The sequence below is a fragment of the Emys orbicularis genome, chromosome 10, assembly GCF_028017835.1.
Source record: "Emys orbicularis isolate rEmyOrb1 chromosome 10, rEmyOrb1.hap1, whole genome shotgun sequence".
In the NCBI taxonomy this organism is placed as follows: domain Eukaryota; kingdom Metazoa; phylum Chordata; order Testudines; family Emydidae; genus Emys; species Emys orbicularis.
In genome coordinates, this window is record NC_088692.1 from 32,768,749 (window position 1) to 32,788,451 (window position 19,703).

The 19,703-nt window shown below is 46.5% G+C and overlaps 1 protein-coding gene across 1 annotated transcript in view; it reads left to right on the forward strand.

Annotated features, from left to right (window-relative positions):
* The first annotated feature begins 14,548 nt into the window (after positions 1-14,548).
* The window catches only part of PGAP6 (post-GPI attachment to proteins 6), a 46,708-nt gene continuing 41,553 nt past the window's right edge, over positions 14,549-19,703 (forward strand). The window contains exon 1 of the mRNA XM_065411933.1: positions 14,549-14,676. Coding sequence (XP_065268005.1) covers positions 14,574-14,676 — 103 coding nt within the window. The 5' untranslated portion in view covers positions 14,549-14,573. The remainder of the gene's footprint in view (positions 14,677-19,703) is intronic.

Sequence of the window (19,703 nt, forward strand, 5' to 3'; positions counted from 1 at the left end):
AGCACACTCCACCACCATTCTGCATTTGCTCAGCCGGTAGTTGAACAGTTCTTTTTCTGTGTCCAGGGCGCCAGTATAAGGCTTCATGAGCCAGGGCATTAGCGGGTATGCTGGGTCCCCGAGGATCACTGTAGGCATCTCCACATCCCCAAGAGTTATTTTGTGGTCCGGGAAGTAAATACCTTCCTGCAGCCGTCTAAACAGACCAGAGTTCCTGAACACGCGAGCGTCATGAACCTTGCCCGGCCATCCAACGTTGATGTTAGTAAAACGTCCCTTATGGTCCACCAGTGCTTGCAGCACCATCGAAAAGTAGCCCTTTCGGTTGATGTACTGGCTGGCCTGGTGGTCCGGTCCCAGGATAGGGATGTGAGTCCCATCTATAGCCCCACCGCAGTTTGGGAATCCCATCGCGGCGAAGCCATCTATGATGGCCTGCGCGTTTCCCAGGGTCACTACCTTTGACAGCAGTACCTTCACGATTGCCTTGGCTACTTGCATGACAACAACCCCCACGGTAGATTTGCCCACGCCAAACTGGTTCGCGACTGACCGGTAGCTGTCCGGCGTTGCAAGCTTCCAGAGGGCTATGGCCACTCGCTTCTGGACAGTCAGGGCTGCTCGCATCTGGGTGTCATTGCGCTTCAGGGCAGGGGACAGCAACTCACAAAGTTCAAGGAAAGTCCCCTTCCGCATGCGAAAGTTTCGCAGCCACTGGGATTCATCCCAGACCTGAAGCACTATGCGGTCCCACCAGTCCGTGCTTGTTTCACGGGCCCAGAATCGCCGTTCCACAGTATCCACAAGACCCATTGCCACCGTGATGTCCTCGGCACTGGGTGTCGTGGTTTCAGACAGGCGTGTGCTACTCTCGGAGTTCAGGTCCTCACCCCGCTGCCGTAGCCTCCTCGCCTCATTTCTCTCTATCTGCCTCTGGGAAAGGTCGATGATGAGCTGCGATGCGTTGACAACAGCCACAACTGCAGCGATGGTCGCAGCGGGATCCATGCTCGCAGTGCTGTGGCGTCCGCGCTGTCACTGAACAGAAAAGTGCGCGAACTGATTTCCCGCCGGCGCTTTCAGGGAGGGAGGGAGGGCGGTAGTGACGGACGGATGAGGACAGTTACCCAGAAGCACCCTCGACAAATTTTTTTACCCAGAAGGCAATGGCGGCTCGACCCAGAATTCCAATGGGCAGCGGGGACTGCGGGAACTGTGGGATAGCTGCCCACAGTGCACCGCTTCCAATGTCGACGCTTGCCCCGTTAGTGTGGACTGACAAAGTCGAATTACTTTCCTTAGTGTGGACACACACGTTCGACTTTGTAATATCGATTCCACATATTCGATTTAACTAAAATCGAACTACTCTCGTAGTGTAGACATACCCTCAGACTGCACCTTTTCTTACCGGTCCTCTGTACTGGCCCATACCGGCTTACTTTCACCTCTGCTTAGAGTAAGGAATTCTTGTCTAGTCCCTGACACCTCCAGCCTCTGGCAGCACAAGCACTGCCCTTCAGGCCTCTGCCAGACCTGCTCTCTTTACAGATTAAGGATGGACACATTCCAACATCTGAGTCCTCTGAGCATCTGTCTGGAGACTCCAGCCTCTGATCCACTGGACACTCTCAGAACATCCACTGTTCCCAAAGGGACAGTACACCCAGTCTTTCCAGTTACATTGCAGAACGTGGTTCTGCTTAATACAGCACTTACACTTCCTTTCTCTATAAAGAAGTCTATGTTTATTTAACAAAGTACAGAGATTCAAATGATAGCAAGCATAAATATTGGAAACAAAGGATACGATAAAATCATAACACACACAGCCTAAATTTAACCAATAGGACATAATGTCCTAAGAGCTAAAGCTCACCCAAAAGCCTTCCAGCGTATTACACCCTGGCTTGGCTGTGATCTTCCATTCAAGATGCAAATCCGCTCTCAGCTTACTTTCTAGGTTAAAGATACAAGGGTGTCCTTTTGCAACTGCAGATATATCATACAGTCCTTTGATCTTGATTCATAAACCGGACACCCTCCAGCTGTGTGTTTTCTGTAGATTTTTTAATTTCTTGTTCATTTGTTAATCTTGATTAGCAGATGGTTTAGGATGTAGATATGGATCCAGGGTGAACTAGAAAATACAAAATTGTCATATAATTAGATAGATGAGTGTTGCCTGCCTGTCTGAAAAAAGCAACGTGTTTGTCATCTCCTAGTGACCTTCTTTAACTCAGACCTGAAGGTTGTAATTTCCAGTCTAGGAACATAGCTCCTTACATATTATCCTTACCTACATTTCACAATGGTTATGATGACCAGTGTCTTACTCACTCTGAGATCTCATATGCCTCCTTTTAGTGAATTATGCATATAACTGACCCAGGGGATCCCTGTAAAACTCCATGCATCCCCTGTGCCCTCTGCCAGTTAGCTTCAAGAAGTTCCTGGGTCACAGCAGGAATAGACTCTAATCACACAAATCTCCCCTGATGCTGAGTGGGGGACACCCCAATAACCTACCTTTCCCTGGTCCTTTCAGAGAGGGGTTATACCACCTAAGACTCCAGTCAGTTTTTCCTCAAAGTTGTAAAACAGCCCCCGTTCCCCTCACACCTCACTGAACAACTGGGGCTCCCAACTGAACCTACATAGAAATGATGACTGGTGAATCTAGGCTGTCACCCTGCAGGTTTCCAAATTCCTGCATTTGGGCAGAGAAGGGGTTTAATGTGCGCTCTACTTGCTACCCACAAAAAAGTCTGGGACTGTTCTCCTGGTTGTCCCCAGCACCTTACACACACACCCCGAGCTCTCTGCCAGTCAAACAAATATTAGTACCTAAGAATGTTTTTGGTTTTGTTTTTTTAAATCGGGGGTGGGTGAGGGGGGGTGGAATCTGTGCATGATTTCACATGAATTCTGGCAGGATCCACACTCAGAAGTTCAAGAGCAGTCATCTACTCTGCTTCTCTGGGCAGAACTGAGCTCTCCAGTACCCCCTCTAACCTTTCCAGAATTTGACTACTGCAGCCATGGGACTAATGGCCCTGACAGCCCTGGCCACACCAATGGCTCTAAGATTTTTTTGGAAGTAGGTCTGAGAAATTTCCCCAAAGCCTGAGCCAGGGTGGGTAAATATTTATTTAAAAAAAAATCTACTTAAAATTAAATTTGAAATGACAACCTATATTAAGGCCTAAATTTATTATAATCTATTAAAACAATTTAAATTAAATACAAAAAAAATATTAAGCAATCCATGTTTGTTGCCCAGTTTTAAAGAACACACTAAACTGCTGGAACTCACTGGCTAAACACCTGGAACTAGAGTTGATGAGTGAACCCAGCTTTTGACAGCACTTGGCTCTTCTTCTCAGGGGTACCAGATGACAGAATGAGGAGTAATGGTCTCAAGTTGCAGTGGGGGAGGTTTAGGTTGGATATTAGGAAAAACTTTTTCACTAGGGGGGTGGTGAAGCACTGGAATGGGTTACCTAGGGAGGTGGTGGAATCTCCTTCCTTAGAGGTTCTCATAACTATAAAGGGAAGGGTAACAGCCCTCCTGTGTACAATACTATAAAATCCCTCCTGGCCAGAGACTCCAAAATCCTTTCACCTGTAAAGGGTTAAGAAGCTCAGGTAACCTGGCTGACACCTGACCCAAAGGACCAATAAGGGGACAAGATACTTTCAAATCTTGGTGGGGGGAAGGCTTTTGTTTGTGCTCTTTGTTTTGGGGGTTGTTCGCTCTTGGGACTAAGAGGGACCAGACATCAATCCATGCTGTCGGAGAATAACAGAGTTCTCACTTTTTGTTTGGGTACAGCAAGTCAGATACTTTATTTTCTCTCTATCAATTGCATAGAGGGAGAGAGCTAAACAGGTCTCTCAACAGGTAAACAATTACAGCAAGCATTTATACCTTTTGTTACAGACAATAATGAGCAACAGCTGCATTTTGTTTATACATAGGTCATTCTGATATCTTGTTTTGCTCACTAATGTAGACTTTTAGTCTACATTCCATATTATCTACACAAGGTCGCAACAACTTCTTACACAGTTCTTTCCCACTTGCCTTACACATTCCTTGCTTCTACAAATCTCGCGTTATTAGGGTTACAATTAGCCTGACTCTTGCTAACAAACTGTCATGCATTGCAATCCCCTTCCTGTCAGTTCTTTCTCTGCTTCCACAACCCCCCCTTTTGTACTACTAGTACAACAAGCATTTTCAAATCTCTATTTGCATTAAATCTTGGAATTCAGATTTTACTTCAGATGCTTCAACCTTAGGGGTTTTGATTGGATGTAATGACAATGCATGATGAGCATGGACATGAAAGGTATTACTATTATTACATCCTTTACAACAACAACAACATAATCCTAAAACTAACTAATAGCAATACAAGCAATAACATTCCCATAGCAATAATATGATGGGGTTTTTGTACAGTTTTAGTCATAAAGCACAATACATTATACTTAGTACATAAAATAGACACTCTATAAGCATACTTTTTAACTTTTCAACTTGATATATATTTTGAAGCATGTGAATTTGCCCTTGTACTTCAGAGATTTTCTGAACCTCTGGTAACAGTGAAAGCAAATTTTGAAATCGATCAGGTACTAAACTAGTCCAATTAAAGGGTATCTGGAACCTAAGGGCTACTTGGAAAATTCTATCTGCAGGCCAGTAAATAGACTCATAGACTCATAGACTTTAAGGTCAGAAGGGACCAATATGGTCATCTAGTCTGACCTCCCGCATGATGCAGGCCACAAAAGCTGACTCACCCACAACAGAATCTTCCAGCCTGCGACCCCTGCCCTATGCTGCGGAGGAAGGCGAAAAACCTCCAGGGCCTCTGCCAATCTACCCTGGAGGAAAATTCCTTCCCGACCCCAAATATGGCGATCAGCAGAACCCCGAGCATACAGGCAAGATTCTACAGCCGGACTCTCATTTTACCCGCGATGGCCCGTTAATGCCTATTTGACTAAAATCACATTATCCCATCAAACCATTCCCTCCATAAACTTATCAAGCCTAATCTTGAAGCCAGAGAGGTCCTTTGCCCCCACCGTTTCCCTCGGAAGGCTGTTCCAAAATTTTACCCCTCTGACGGTCAGAAACCTTCGTCTAATTTCAAGCCTAAATAATATGATTGCCTGCAGTGGTAATGAGATTAAAATGTATGTCTTGCAATGTGGTGGCTTTAACATACACACAGCTATCATTAGCTTGAAAAAGTAAGTGTCCTGTCAGGGTAGTTCCTTGTCCCCTACCCTCCCAGCAAACGTAGTCATGAAGAGTAACAACTTCTCCTGGCTTCAGTTTACGGATACACTGAAGCTGTGGGGGTTTTAACGGCCAAAATGTCCATTGACTCCCTAATTCCATTCAAATGTCAGGTGTAATCCCAGGAGCACTGACTAAAAATCAATTGGGCATACCAGGAGGTCTAATTTCCCAGATGTTGCGGTGAATTACCCAATCCCACATGCATCCTCCCCATGGACCCGGCAGGATTCGGTATGTGGGAGCCCACACCCCCCCCAACCGGTCCATATGCTTGGAAGGAGCACTGAGAACGTCTGCACTTCCACCCAGAAAGTTTCCAAGTATGTCTCCATGGCCTCAGATCAGATGGTACTCCTGATGTGTCTGTAAGGGCACTGGGCCAAGCCTGATGCTCTAGATTATTCCGAATGGCCATTAGCTGGTCATTCAGGAAATCCTGAATTTCTGAACATGCTAGATCCCACTGCAATGCCTTCCCCGCCTCAGTGATATTCAGTACCATCTCTGTCAGCAACTTCTGGGTCATAGAACTAAGGGCGGAGATAACATTATTAGTCACTGGAATAATTTCTATGCAGGTAAAATTTCCAGTGGCAGAACAAATTCTTTGGATATTCATTTGATTGTTCACTAATTGGGTGACCAAATAACAATAAGGGCCTCTTTCATTTAACACAGTGCAAATTCCAGGAACAGCCATCATATCTACTTCGCTATAGAACCCATCAATTGCAATTACAGATTCTTGGGGTTCACTGGTAGTGATATCATATACTTTTATCTCCACTGATCCATTTTTTTCCATTCAATTGTTCACTTATATGAGATATCCTGAACCTTAAAAATATTTTTTTAAACAATATTTAAATAAATCACTAAAGTGTGAAGGCCTTGGCCATTGGTTTTATCAAATATATAGCATTGTCTGTATTTGGATGTGTTACAGGGGTAATAGTGTAATGGAGGAGATGGCAGGGGCAATGGCAACAAGGTGCCTTTGGTACTTATAATTTAAAATCCAATTAGGGAAGGCAATACATGCTGAAGGACTTATCCAAAACACAGGGCGCAGCCTGTAGAATAAACCCCAAAATCCAATCAATACCACGTTCCCAAGCATGGGTCCCACAAGTTTCTTCCTGCCAGTGTATAATTCTTTGTTTCTTCACTAGGGTCAGTTCTTAATGTCTCTTGTAGGTAGGAATCCCTGGACTTTGGTGGTTCCAATGGAGCAAGTGTTCCTTCTTCTCTTTTCCTGAAACAGTTATGGTTCAGCATCATACAGGGGAGAGGTTACTAGAACAGCACCCTGTAATGGTTTTGCGTCTTCTAAAAAAATTCAAAGGCACAGTAGGTCTGTCAGTAGACAAGGAAGAGGTTACTAGCACTTCACCTTGGTTTTTTTTTTCCGTTTTCCTGCTGTCCAGAAGGCACAGCAGAGCTAGAAGGAGAAATAGGCTTATCAGTCGGAGAGTCCTCCCGAAATGGAGGGTTTTTTTTACAGTGAGAAGCATGGGTCCAGGCAGGTAGTCCTTGGCACTTCACAGCGGTGTTGGTGGTTAACAGGACTTGGAAAGGGCCTTTCCAGCATGGAGCCAAAGCAGTCTTTTATTGGTGGATCTTTACATAGACTCAGTCTCCTTGTTTCAATGAATGGCAGGGCTACTAGGGTCTTTGGGTAGCACTTCTTTTATCTGTGAGAAAAGAAACCTAACACATTTTATTAATGCCTGGCAGTGTTTTGTAGATCTCATAGTTGCTTGGGCACATTTAGGCCCCCCCTTTTCTTGGTTGTCAGCCAAGTCTTAGCTGTAGCAGTGTCCTTGAATGGGGCTAGCGTCTTATCTTTGGACTGAGCTTGCTAGCTATTTTTTCTAGTTAACTCGTTCTGTTCTTTTTTCTTCTCCCCTTTTTGGCTTTTTTTAACCTACAAAGTAAACTTCCACTCTTGACTCATACACCTTTTCCCAACAATGAACACATACACATTAATGTACTGTATAATGGCAGTCTTATTATTCAATGTATGCCATATACACCCTTCCAGTAAAATAACTTTATTACAGAGCTTTGGAGCAACAAACCAGGACAAGCACACCCACTTTTGAGGAGTTCACTTGGTACAACCTCTGGTGTCCAATAGCTTTCCTCCCTCCCCAGCCCTCTGGCTAGAAATCTGAGGTAGCCAGAAGGATCCCATGTGCAATATGGGGAGTGGGTTAACCTTCCATGTCCTTGCTTCCAAAGACTGTTGGTATGCAAATTTTAACAACAATTTTTCAATTAAAAAAAATCTGGCCAATGAAGTTTTTTTTCTTACTTAAGCAAATGTATTAGACTTGAGTATATCACATTTTCCTGATTTATCCAAACACTTTGTATTCCAAGTTGAATAAAACAAGTATCTGCTTTTTGATTTAACCCTTCTATTTAATTTTGAACTAGACTGTCTTATGAAAATATTAAACCCAACAATTCTGGCCACAAGACAAACACCACAAGACAGGACATAGAACACAAAAATAATTCCTATTGTACCAGTAAATGCATGGTACATTGAATGCTGTTCAGCTGGCATCCGTTTTCTCTGATGATTTGAAAGACAAAAGAACAGAGGTCTACCCCTTTTGGGTAGTCAGTCATTGCTTAAAATATTTCCTTTATATACACATACTCTTGTTGATTTTAGACAAAACAGAGGAATTACCCCATATTTCCTTGTATTTGTTTCATAGGCAGCCCAGGTTTCAGTGGCTTCTACCTTATTAGTTAGAAAATTGCATTAATACAGATGCTTTCTGGCTTGCTTCCAGATTCAATGCTATCCACAGCTTAAAGATTCTTACTTAAAAAAAAAAAAGGACACAATTAACTTTCCCAGACTTTTGATTGCCTTTTACTTCTAACTTTTGCTTTCAAACACACAGTGATCTGAAAGAGACAACACAACCTATATTGGTAGATTTGCATTTCTTTTACCTCTGCTACAATATACACTGCACATGTTCTGGGGAAAATGCACATCCTCTCCACAATTCAATTTCCACAACACTAGCCACATCAATTTTTATACAAGGTGTAACTATTTGTTTTGTGCTTACAAAATCTCCATGCACCCCTAGTAAAGTGACAGCTCGACCACACAGAGCCTGGGGCACTGTCCTTCTTTCTCTTTACCAGATCTTTTATCTGCTATTTTGTTACCCAAAAACAAATTCAAATTTTTTATTCTTCTGGCTTTGACTACCCTGCTGCAGCCACAACCTTTGGTCTTTAGTTAAAACATTTTAAATCTTGTAAAGCATTAAGTCACCTTAAGGATTAAATGCTAAATACCATATTAAACAACACTAGTTTCCTGTGTCTGGCAAAAGTATTCTTGGTTTTTGCAACTTTAAACAATACCAATTTATCTCAAACTTATAAAACACAGATCTCACAAAAACCAATAATTTATTTGTCCCGGTGCCTGGTTTTCCAGTACCAGGCGCAAGGGAGTTAAGTAAGTCGGAATGTCAAAAGATCCGGATTCGGGCCAATCAGTGCCCAGGGCTGGCCAACCCTGGGTGCAAAGCTGCAACAAGCGTCTCTTCGACATTCTTTTTTGAACACCGGGTAAAGGCCATTTACTTAACATATAATCCAAAGGGCTATCCTTAGAGGGTTTTACCAGAGACCCACCCATCTGCCTGCTGACACTCTAACAGAGAATTACACAGAGAACAGAGGGAATTATGGCCTAATAGGATCCTATTACAGGAATTTCTACTAATACTGACCGCTACAGGGCATCCCCTGTACAGACAGGACAGAAGGATCCCAATTCGACCTCAGAGCTTTATCGCACACAATGGCTTCCACTCTGAGGAATTACGAATGAGAGGCTCAGTTCCGTCCACACACCTAACCCCCAAATGTATAAGACAGAAATTCATTAACCGGTTAACCAAAACAGAACCAGACCAGAACCAGATAGTGTCTCCTTATCCTATTAGGACTCACCTTATCGGAACACAAACCCCAGGGGCTGCGGTGAAGCAGAGAAAAGGGGCGAAACACCCCGTTGGCACCATTCCCAGTTTGCCGCAGCCGTCCGGAGTCCAATGTCCGAGCTAGGAGAGTCCCGGCGGAGTCGCCAGAAACTGTTACCGAAATATCGGGTCCACCTAGCTGAGAGCCAATAACAGCCAGACAGGGATAAGGAAGAGTTGCTTTATTCTGCAGAAGAAAGGAGAGCTTTGCACCTTGGTACAAAGACTCTGTCTTACACACATTTTACCATTTCAATTATTACCCTGGGGATTTGAAATCCCCATGCTTATAATTACTTACTCCTTTCCTTCCACTATGCCCTCAAAGTTTCCAACCTGTTTTCCAATCTCTCTATCTGTTGCCTGCCCGCTTGGGCCTGATCCTGCTTTTCTCGCTGAACTGTCCCTTCCATGGGCACTGGCTTTTTCACTACCAATTTAGCTAGGAGGGTGGGCTTCTCAACTAGCCCCCACCCTTCCTGGTCTCTTCCCTTAAACATTCTTACTCACAAGGCTACCCGAGTCCTCCCTCATGAGACTTGCCACCTGGGCAAAATGCATGGCTCATTGGCGTTTAACTATTCAATTTTCTCTTGTGGCAAACACACTGCTCTTACAGCATATACTGAGCACAAATAATTAAATTTTGACAAGTCCCTGAAGAACCGATACTTGCTTAGCCAGTGCTTCCTTTTCTGCCTGGAAGTCCTGTCTCAAGGCTTGCAACTTGCCTTGGGCGTAGGTTTGAGTTGCTGCCTGGTTCATGATCTATGCTTTTAATTGCTCAATTCTAGTTATCAAGTACACAACTCTTCCTTTTCTCCAACTTCTCTATTGCCCAGTTCTGCTACGACTGGGGTAGATCCACTTGACACCCTTCCCGGTCAACCGGGGTGGAGAGAGGAATGCTAAATCCCTCTCCGGTTCTCAGACTTACTGCGGCTGAGAGTAGGCACACTTTCATACTCACACACGTACATCCAGACTGGCCACGTCTGTGTATAACGTTCAGAGAAGGCGCTGTGCAATCTCCAACTTGCTTCCTCTCTTGGGAGGGCAGTTCTTTTATGCCCTGGGGTCTCCTGGGGCGTCTTTTCAGTGATTCCAGTCCAGGCCGGCTGCCTGTGGCTTCTTCAGCATCCCCAAACCACGCCGGCTCCAGGGTCGCAAAGGCAGACTGTTGGATCTCACTGGACAGTTAAGCTTTGCAAATGTAATCTCAGCACTGTAACTTGTATTGCCTTTGGTTTGACTCTGTCTATATTTTTTTTACAGCCAGCTGGGGCCGAAAGCAGTTTTTCTTTGTACTTAGCCTGGTCTGCATTGATTCTTGACCTTGAACACAGATTAACTTTCTCTTTATCTCTGGACCAAGCTGAATTTCAAATTAACCCGTTCCTTTCCTCAATAGACAAATTGCTCCCATTGTGTGTCAGAGGCTTTTTGGTGATTAAAAGCTCCTCTGAGATGTATGATCTTATCTAGATTGAAGGTACCTTCTAGTGGGCATTATTTAGATGAATTTTCACATGTGTAATGATTCCAATTCTCTAAATACCTGCAGGTTTTAGGACCATAATGTACGTACATGAAATAAGATGGGGTACCCTTAGGGGGTGAGAGGGAATGCTTAGACTGTCCCCCACCCATTTTTCAATCACACACACAGGGAGGATGCCCTGTCCGCTCTAGCGGCACATAAACTAAGGATCTTTCCCTACAGGGTACTCACACAGGAGAGGCTAACGAGGATGGCCACGACCCTCCTACACCTCCCTTCAGCAAAGAGCGTTGGCTAGTCTCTGAGAGATGGTGCCGCTTACTCTTGTTGCATCCAGTGAGATGATCAGACTGTCAATGGCTCACACAGAGAGGAAAAGGGGAGGGAAGATGGGTTCACACACTCCTAGACCCAGGTAGCCTCCTCACCGGACGATGCCAGGCCGAGTTAGCCCACCATGGGTTGGATCTCCTAAAAGATCCTCTAGTTACCGGGCTTGCGTTAGAGTAGTTCTGGTCACGAGCCAAAAGACGTCGCAGAGTACTCTGGGCATCTTCCGGTAACTCTCAATTCACACTGCTGCGCACGCACGCACACACACACACACACACACACCTCCAAATACCACGATGCATCTGTACCTTATGTCTGGACTCAATACACTATGAGGTGGTAACAACCCCTCTTGAGGCGGTAAAAACCCCTCAGCACCGGTGCATACCTATGCATCTCTCTTATGCATATGGGGGCGGCCAAACTAACAGTTCCCCAGAACCGCATACAACTACCTTATTGGGGGCGGCAAAACAATTCCCCAGAACCGCTCTGCATCTGATCTTGCTGCACAGTCAATAAGTTCGGATGGCGTGAGCCCAACAGGGACTGATGGCCCCACGGACAGTCCTCCTCCGACACCCCAATAGAGATTTCAAAAGGTCTCCTACCTCTATTGTGGCGCCATGGGGTTCGAAGGGGAACGATCCATAGCAGCTGCCGGTGCCTCTGCGGGCGTTGCCATCCCGGACGAGCCCCCAAATTGTCAGAGAATAACAGAGTTCTCACTTTTTGTTTGGGTATAGCAAGTCAGATACTTTTATTTTCTCTCTATCAATTGCATAGAGGGAGAGAGCTAAACAGGTCTCTCAACAGGTAAACAATTACAGCAAGCATTTATACCTTTTGTTACAGACAATAATGAGCAACAGCTGCATTTTGTTTATACATAGGTCATTCTGATATCTTGTTTTGCTCACTAATGTAGACTTTTAGTCTACATTCCATATTATCTACACAAGGTCGCAACAACTTCTTACACAGTTCTTTCCCACTTGCCTTACACATTCCTTGCTTCTACAAATCTTGCGTTATTAGGGTTACAGTTAGCCTGACTCTTGCTAACAAACTGTCATGCATTGCAATCCCCTTCCTGTCAGTTCTTTCTCTGCTTCCACAATGCTCTCCAAATCTTCTGAACAAGTCTCTCATATTTCAAACTTATAAGTAACAGCCAGGCAAGGCGTGTTTGGTTTATCTTTGTTTTCTCAACTTGTAAATGTTCCTTTTGCTAGGGGAATTACCTCTGTGTGCTGTAACATTGAATCTAAGGCTAGAGGGGGTTCCTCTGGGCTCTTTGAATTTGATTACCCTGTAAAGTTATTTTCCATCCTGATTTTACAGAGATGATTTTTACCTTTCTTTCTTTAATTAAAAGCCTTCTTTTTAAGAACCTGATTGATTTTTCCTTGTTTTAAGATCCAAGGGGATTGGCTCTGGAGTCATCAGGAATTAGTGGGGGGAAAGGGAAGGGGGGGGGAATGATTAATTCCTCCTTGTTTTAAGCTCCAAGGGGTTTTGGATCAGTGTTCACCAGGGAATTGGTGGAGGAGTCTCTCAAGACTACCCAGGGAAGGGAGTTAGCACTTGGGAGTGGTGGCAGCAAAACCAGATCTAAGCTGGTAGTTAAGCTTAGAAGTTTTCATGCAGGTCCCCACATCTGTACCCTAAAGTTCAGAGTGGGGAAGGAACCTTGACAGAGGTTTTTAAGGTCAGGCTTGACAAAGCCCTGGCTGGGATGATTTAGTTGGGAATTGGTCCTGCTTTGAGCAGGGGGTTGGACTAGATGACCTCCTGAGGTCCCTTCCAACCCTGATAATCTATGATTCTCCAGGTGCAGAGAATATTTTCTTCACTTCAATTTATTTAGTTCAATGACTAATTCATTCAACGGTGAGAAAACAATTGAGTTGAAAAAGCAAGAGAGTCACTTTTCTCTTTCAATCTATGAATAAAAATGAGGTGTGGGAGGATGAGCTTGACTACTGTTAAAATCTTTAAAGACATGGTGTCCAGAAATAATTTAAATTCACTAACTCTATATAGCATCATTTTTTTAATAAATAAGTTTTAAATGCAAAACATACTTTGATAAACTTTTTCTTCTTTCCATCAAATTTAAAGGTACTTGTATTTAAATTTAAAAAAAATAATGCTGTTTTTGTGCTTTTTAAGTGAACGTGAATTTCTATCCAGAGCTTGGCACAAAACACAAGTAAAAAATTTAGCATTAAACATTTTCTAACATAAAAATGTAAATTGCTTAAATGTGTACTCGTATAGTGTATTCTTCTGGTTAGTAAAAAAGAAGTACCAACTTTAGTGTAAAGGCTATATTTAGTTGCAAATTAACATGTTTTAGGTTGATTCTCATTTGTTGGTAATCTTTCTTTAGGACTGTACAAATGCAAATGTACAAATGCAAAACACAATTATTAGTTAAATCAGGCTTTCTTGCTTGCTGAGGTAAATCATGATTAATATTGATGATTTAAATCACTTTCATTTCAATGAAAATCAATCCTGGCCAGAACTAGGGCAGGTCTGGAGATGGCTCTGCCTCCCAGATCACATATGTGCTCTTGCATTTTTCTAGCAGCACCGCTGTGGTTCTCATCAGCCCAACTTATGTGCCTATATTTTAAGGGCTTGTCTACAGAGGGACACTTTAGAAAATTAACCTTTGAATTAATTAAAGGTGTGAATTTGAACTGCAATAAACCTCTCTGTGGACATTCTCAATCAGAATTAAAGTAGGCTATCAGCTTAATGGTGAATTAAAATAAATCAAATTAAGGCCGCTTTAATTCTGACTGAGAGGCATGTGTACGCTACAACATTGCTCTACCTATTTTACATCAGCATAGAGCCCCAACAGTAATCACCAGAGTCCTGCCCCCAGCTCCAGGAGCCTCTTCAGGGTTATGGGGACGGGTGCAGCACAGGGAATTGCCGGGGGATGGGTCACTGTGGGGTGAGGGGTCATTCTTGGGAGGTCTCTGGAGTCGGGGGTATACAGGGAACTCTCTTGGGGCTAGGGAGTCTCTGAGGGGGTCACTCCAGAGTGGGAGGTGTCTAGGGGGTGACGCCAAGGGGCTCAAGGGAGGTCACTGTAGAGTGGGAGGTCTGGGGGGGGGTCACTAAGGGCTCTATGGCATGACGGGTAAGGGCGCCTGTGGGGGGGTGTTGTTCCGCACCCCGGGCTAGAGGAGGCGCCCCGCCCCGGCCGCGCTGAGGCTGGGCCCTTCCCCTCGGGCGGGGCCGGGCCAAGCCGCGGAAGCCGGGGCGGGACTTGGCGGCCAGGGAGCCGCAGGGGCGGCGATGGGGTCCCGCGGCGGGAGGAGTCCGCGGCCCCGGGCGGCGATGCCAGGATAGCGCAGCCGGTGCCATGGTGCGGGCAGCGGCCCCAGCGCTCTGGCTCCTCCTCCTGCGGCTGCTACAGCTTCTCTCGTTCCCCGCCGCCCGCAGCAGCCGGACCGGCGACCCCGGCGGTGAGTGAGCGGGGCGGAGCTGACACCCCCGCCCGGCAGGGCCTCGCCGTGTGGGGCAGAGCCCGGCGCCCCCTGCTGCCCGGCTCCGCGCCCCACCCCCGGCACAGACGCACAGCAGGGGCGGGCACAGCCCGGGTAGCTGCCTTCAACGGGCGCTGGGCACTGGGGAGCTCTCCCGGGCTCCTCCCGTCTCCAGAGACCTGTCCTGGGAATTCGGTGCGGCGCCGCGCTCAGGGGGCCGGGTGCTTGGCACCTACGAGAGCAGCCCCAGCCCCGGGGAGGGGAGCCCGTGCGCCAGGCCCGCCGGTGTGGGGAGCGGTAGCGTCCCTGAGCCCGGCCACCGCGGCCCCTTGGCGCTTTTCCTGCTTCCCGGTGGAGGCGGAGGAGGCAGGGAATGGGCCAGGCTGTGCAGGAACGGTGCTGATGGCCTTGGACTAATGCCCTGGTTTGGGAGGGGGGAATGGAAATAGCCTGAATACTCCCTTAGCGGTGTCTGCGTCTCCTCGCTCCATGGCTGGAGGAGGGGAGTCAGCCTCTCTCATGCTGCTTCCTGGCCTCAGCGGCCGCTAGGTCAGCCTAAGCCTGGAAACAGGGCAGCTGGCGGCCTGCTGGGCCGTCTGTCTAGAGCTTGTTGACCAGCTGTGCAGTGAGAATCGGGGGCCACTTTGCTCTGCGTTCTAAGCTGGCTGAGGGGGCTTAGCAGTTTGCGCAGTGTCTGTCCTCTTTCCTTCTTCCGTGCTCCAGCCGGCTGACCCTATAGAAATTGAGTGTTGGAGCTGGCCCCTAATTTCAGCCCTTTAAACTGTGGCCATTATTCACGTCATCACTGGAGAGATGCTTGTGAGGAGCTGAGTACGCTGCATTGGCTGGGCTCCTGTTACTTTTGTATGTGGCTTTCTCCTGACCTAGTCCTATATGCTAACTGTGTGTCATCCTTCCTGGAAGAGGGTGAGATTTCTGAACTCCTGTCCCTGAGGAATTATCACAGCCAGACATTTCTGTACCAATGCTGTGAGCATTGTTGGAATTTGGTGATGGTGACTGGCTTGTGCAGCCTGCGTCACTCTCATTTAGTAAAAAGCAACAGAGGGTCCTGTGGCACCTTTAAGACTAACAGAAATATTGGGAGCATAAGCTTTCGTGGGTAAGAACCTCACTTCTTCAGATGCAAGATGACTTGCATCTGAAGAAGTGAGGTTCTTACCCACTAAAGCTTATGCTCCCAATACTTCTGTTAGGCTTAAAGGTGCCACAGGACCCTCTGTTGCTTTTTACAGATTCAGACTAACACGGCTACCCCTCTGATACTCTCATTTAGTAGTTGCATCTGTGGGCACATCAAATTATGATCTCTTTCCATCTCTTGCATGTGCTGGCAAATTTTTCACCTGGCAAATTCTGCTGCCTGCATTAAATATGTTAGACTGAATTTACTGCTTAGGAAGGTCATTCAATCTATAATCAATGTTAATTAGCCCTGCCAGAAGCTCTCTAAATGTTTATATATAGCATAGTTTCAAAGCTGCAGAATTCTGTCTGTGTGTGTAAGATTTCCTGATCCTCAACACTGCCTCCTCCCTATCTGTGTAGGCACTGGGGAGACTTTTCAGAATCAGTGGGAAATGGCTATCTAGGAAAGTTGTTTGCAGTGTTGGTTGTAGGCATGTTGGTCCCAGGATATTTGAGACACAAGGTGGGTTAAAGTTAAGAGCATTCAATCCATATGCTCTATCAGTTGAGACTGATTAGCCTAATCAAATTCCATGGTCAGTGAGTCATTCTCTGGTGCCTTGTGATGTGCTGGAAGTGGAACAATAGAGGGTTGGTACAACAGACCTGGCTTTTGACTTCCTCACTGATCACTGGTTCTATATGTGAGTTCATCAGTGAAATGGAATTAACAAGATTTTAGGAAATTTTTTTGCTCAGCCTGTGTAAGGGGAGAAGAAGACCCACACTAAGGGTCAGGGAGCTGGATGTGTCTAAAAAGGCAAGTCCCCTTTGCACCAAGATCACTTAAGAGACTTTCCACACACTCCTGGTTAGGTGGACAAGCTGTTCTAAAAATGTGGAATGCCATTTTGAAAACTTTTCAAAATTGTCTTTTTTGCCCTATCCTGGCTACAAATTGCCTTGTCTGAGAAGCCTCAGAAGAGGATTATCCAAAAGATCATGGTGAGTTGTTTCCAGGCCACATCTGAGGTGCTTCCCTGCACACGTTCTACTTGGAAGTCCCCTCCAGGTGGGCTATCACACCCCTCAGCTGGTCTGCATCCTGGAAATGCATTCTGGTGCTGTTTGGGAGGAGCGTGCATCCTGTTGAGACCACATACTTCCTTTCCTAGAGGCCAGGTTTCAGTGCAAGATCCTTCCCCACCCACGCTGAGTTGGATCATGCACACCTTCCCTACAGCCAGAGGCCATTCTCCAACTCAACTTCATTAGTTAGGGAAGCACGTCAGTGATGCTGTGAAAGTTCTGTCCTGGGGCTGCCAACCCTCCCAGCATGGCATTTGCTGGAGTAATCAACCCACGCCTGTCTTGTGGCTGCCATCCCTTAGCATGGCTCATTGTTCAAATATTTGTGTTTTAACTCCTGCAGAGCTGAGAGTCCTAGCTGAAAGGGCAGATGGGGTATTCTATGAATCCATTACAGAGCAATGGAAAGCAAACAGCACTGTGCCCTTGCTTGTAATAAAGGCAGCTCAAAACAGAGTAAAATAAACATAATTAGAAGCTAAGCTTGAAAGTGGCAGGACTGACCTGACTCCTTATGATTCTCATGGATAAAAGGTTACAAAGGTTTCTTTTACTACAGAGCCTAGCCCCTATTGACAGTTGTTCTAGCCACTCCCTCTGTAGCGCTTTGCCCTTGGAGTGAATAGGACTGGTGGTGACAAACAGAGCAGAACTGGGTCTTCTGGTTTTTGCTCTTGTCATTCTCTGCAGCGGGTTGTTGCATAGTTCATGCCTGATCATGTTAATGCCCCAGGTTCCCTTGTCCCTGCCATCCACATTGTTCTAATTTTCACAGTGCCTGAAGGTGTCTTGCCCTCAACAGTGTCCGGAAGGCAGTGACTCTTCCCTGGGTTAGGATGCAGAGGGCGGTAGGTTATAACATGGCCATGTCCAGAGAGGTTCATTGAAATAGGACCATTTCCTTCCAGTCTTAGATCTGGGGGAAAAGGAATTGTTCTGATGTTTGTGACTACCTGTCTGGGTTGAATTTGTGCCGGGGCTTGAGTTGTGGTGTTTAACCTAGCGTAGAGAAGTCCAGTAATGGTGTCAGCTCATGGAGTCTCCTTTGTTTTCTCTCTGTGAGGTGCTTCAGCTTCTTTCCATGTAAAGTGAATCTTCAATTTTAAGTGTGTACAAAACACAATCAACTTGAAATCTAGTCAGTCAAACCATGACTTAATCATAGTTGTTCCAGATACTGCTCCTGCCGGGGGTCCCTCTGCCAATGACTGATTTTCAATCATGTTTTCCTATCTTACAAAATAAGGACCCACAAAAATGGGGAGTGTGTGTTTACAAGGAAGCCAGTAGCACTGGTGATAGGCATATGCACAAAGGAAACAAATTGAATGCTTACTGTATTACAGTGGTGCCCAGAATGCAATGCTGACCACAGGATGGCCCAGACCATGCCCTAGCGAGCTGCTTGTAACCCACTAAAAAACCAGGAAGTGTGATGTTTAAGTTGAAAGTGTCCATTTAAGTAATTTGGGGTTAAGGTGTTCATAAATAGATTATTTATTTGTATTGTGGTTTAAGACCAGGGCCCCACTGTGCTATAGCTGCTGTACACAGAACGAAGACACAGTCCATGCCCCAAGATTTTTTGGGATCCCACTACTCAGCCTTTGGAAGTAAGGAGATAATTGACATGTGATTTGAACCCTCTCTTCAGACCCACCCAACATTGTTTTTAATGGAGCGTTAGCTGTCTGCTGTGTTCTGCATTGAGCTTAGGGTTACCATACGTCCGTTTTTTCCCGGACATGTCCGGCTTTTTGGTAATCAAACCCCCGTCCGGGGGGAATTGCCAAAAAGCCGAACATGTCCGGGAAAAATACCGGCCGGGCACTTCCCCTCCCAGGCTCCAGCTGCTCTGCTCCGGCGGCGCAGGGTCCGGAGGCAAGGGGCCTGCCCGAAGCCGGAGCGCTCGGGCAGCTCGGCTCTTAAACAGAGCCGAAGAGTCAGGGGAGGAGCACAGCAGCTGGAGCCCGGGAGGAGAAGTGCCCGGCCAGGGGCGCAGGGTCCGGAGGCATGGGGGCTGCCCGAAGCCCGAGCGCTACCGGCTTCACGGTTTGCCGGGCAGCCTCCAGACCCTGCGCCCCCGGCTGGGTGCTTCCCCTCCCGCGCTCCAGCTGTGCTGGGGAAGCGCCGGCCGGGGGCACAGGGTCTGGAGGCTGCCCGGCAAACTGTGATGCCAGTAGTGCTCGGGCAGCCCTTTTCGCGTGGCTGGGAGGGAGAAGGGGGAGTTAGGGCGGGGACTTTGAGGAAGGGGCGGGGAATGGGCAGAGTTGGGGTGGGGAAGGGGCGGAGTTGGGGCGGGGCCGGGGTTGGGAAAGGGGCGGGGCCAGGGCCGGTGGAGTGTCCTCTTTTTTTATTTTTTAAATATGGTAACCCTAATTGAGCTGCCACTGGTTACCTAGTGGAGTTTGTATGGTAGTTGATCTCTAGCCTTTGTACTCTCTCTGTGACTCTAACAACTCCCATGGCTGTGATACAGCAGAGTCTCCGCTGCCCTGGAGAGCCCAGTGTGGGCTGACTGCCTTGAGTGCAACAGGGTATTTGCAGTCATTGTTGACACAGGCTGTTTTAAGGAAGCTGCTTCTTTAAGGTTTATGTTTGGCCTTGGTTATCCTTTGACAGAATTATCTTTCGGGCTTCCCTGGCTACTCCCTCATTGTTTGCCGTGTTTGTTCAAGTTGCTGAGGAGCACTGGGAGCCAGCTCTTGGTACAGCTGTGCTCTAGCCCCACCCTCGTCTGGCAGGCTGTTTGGTGGGTTAACCAACCC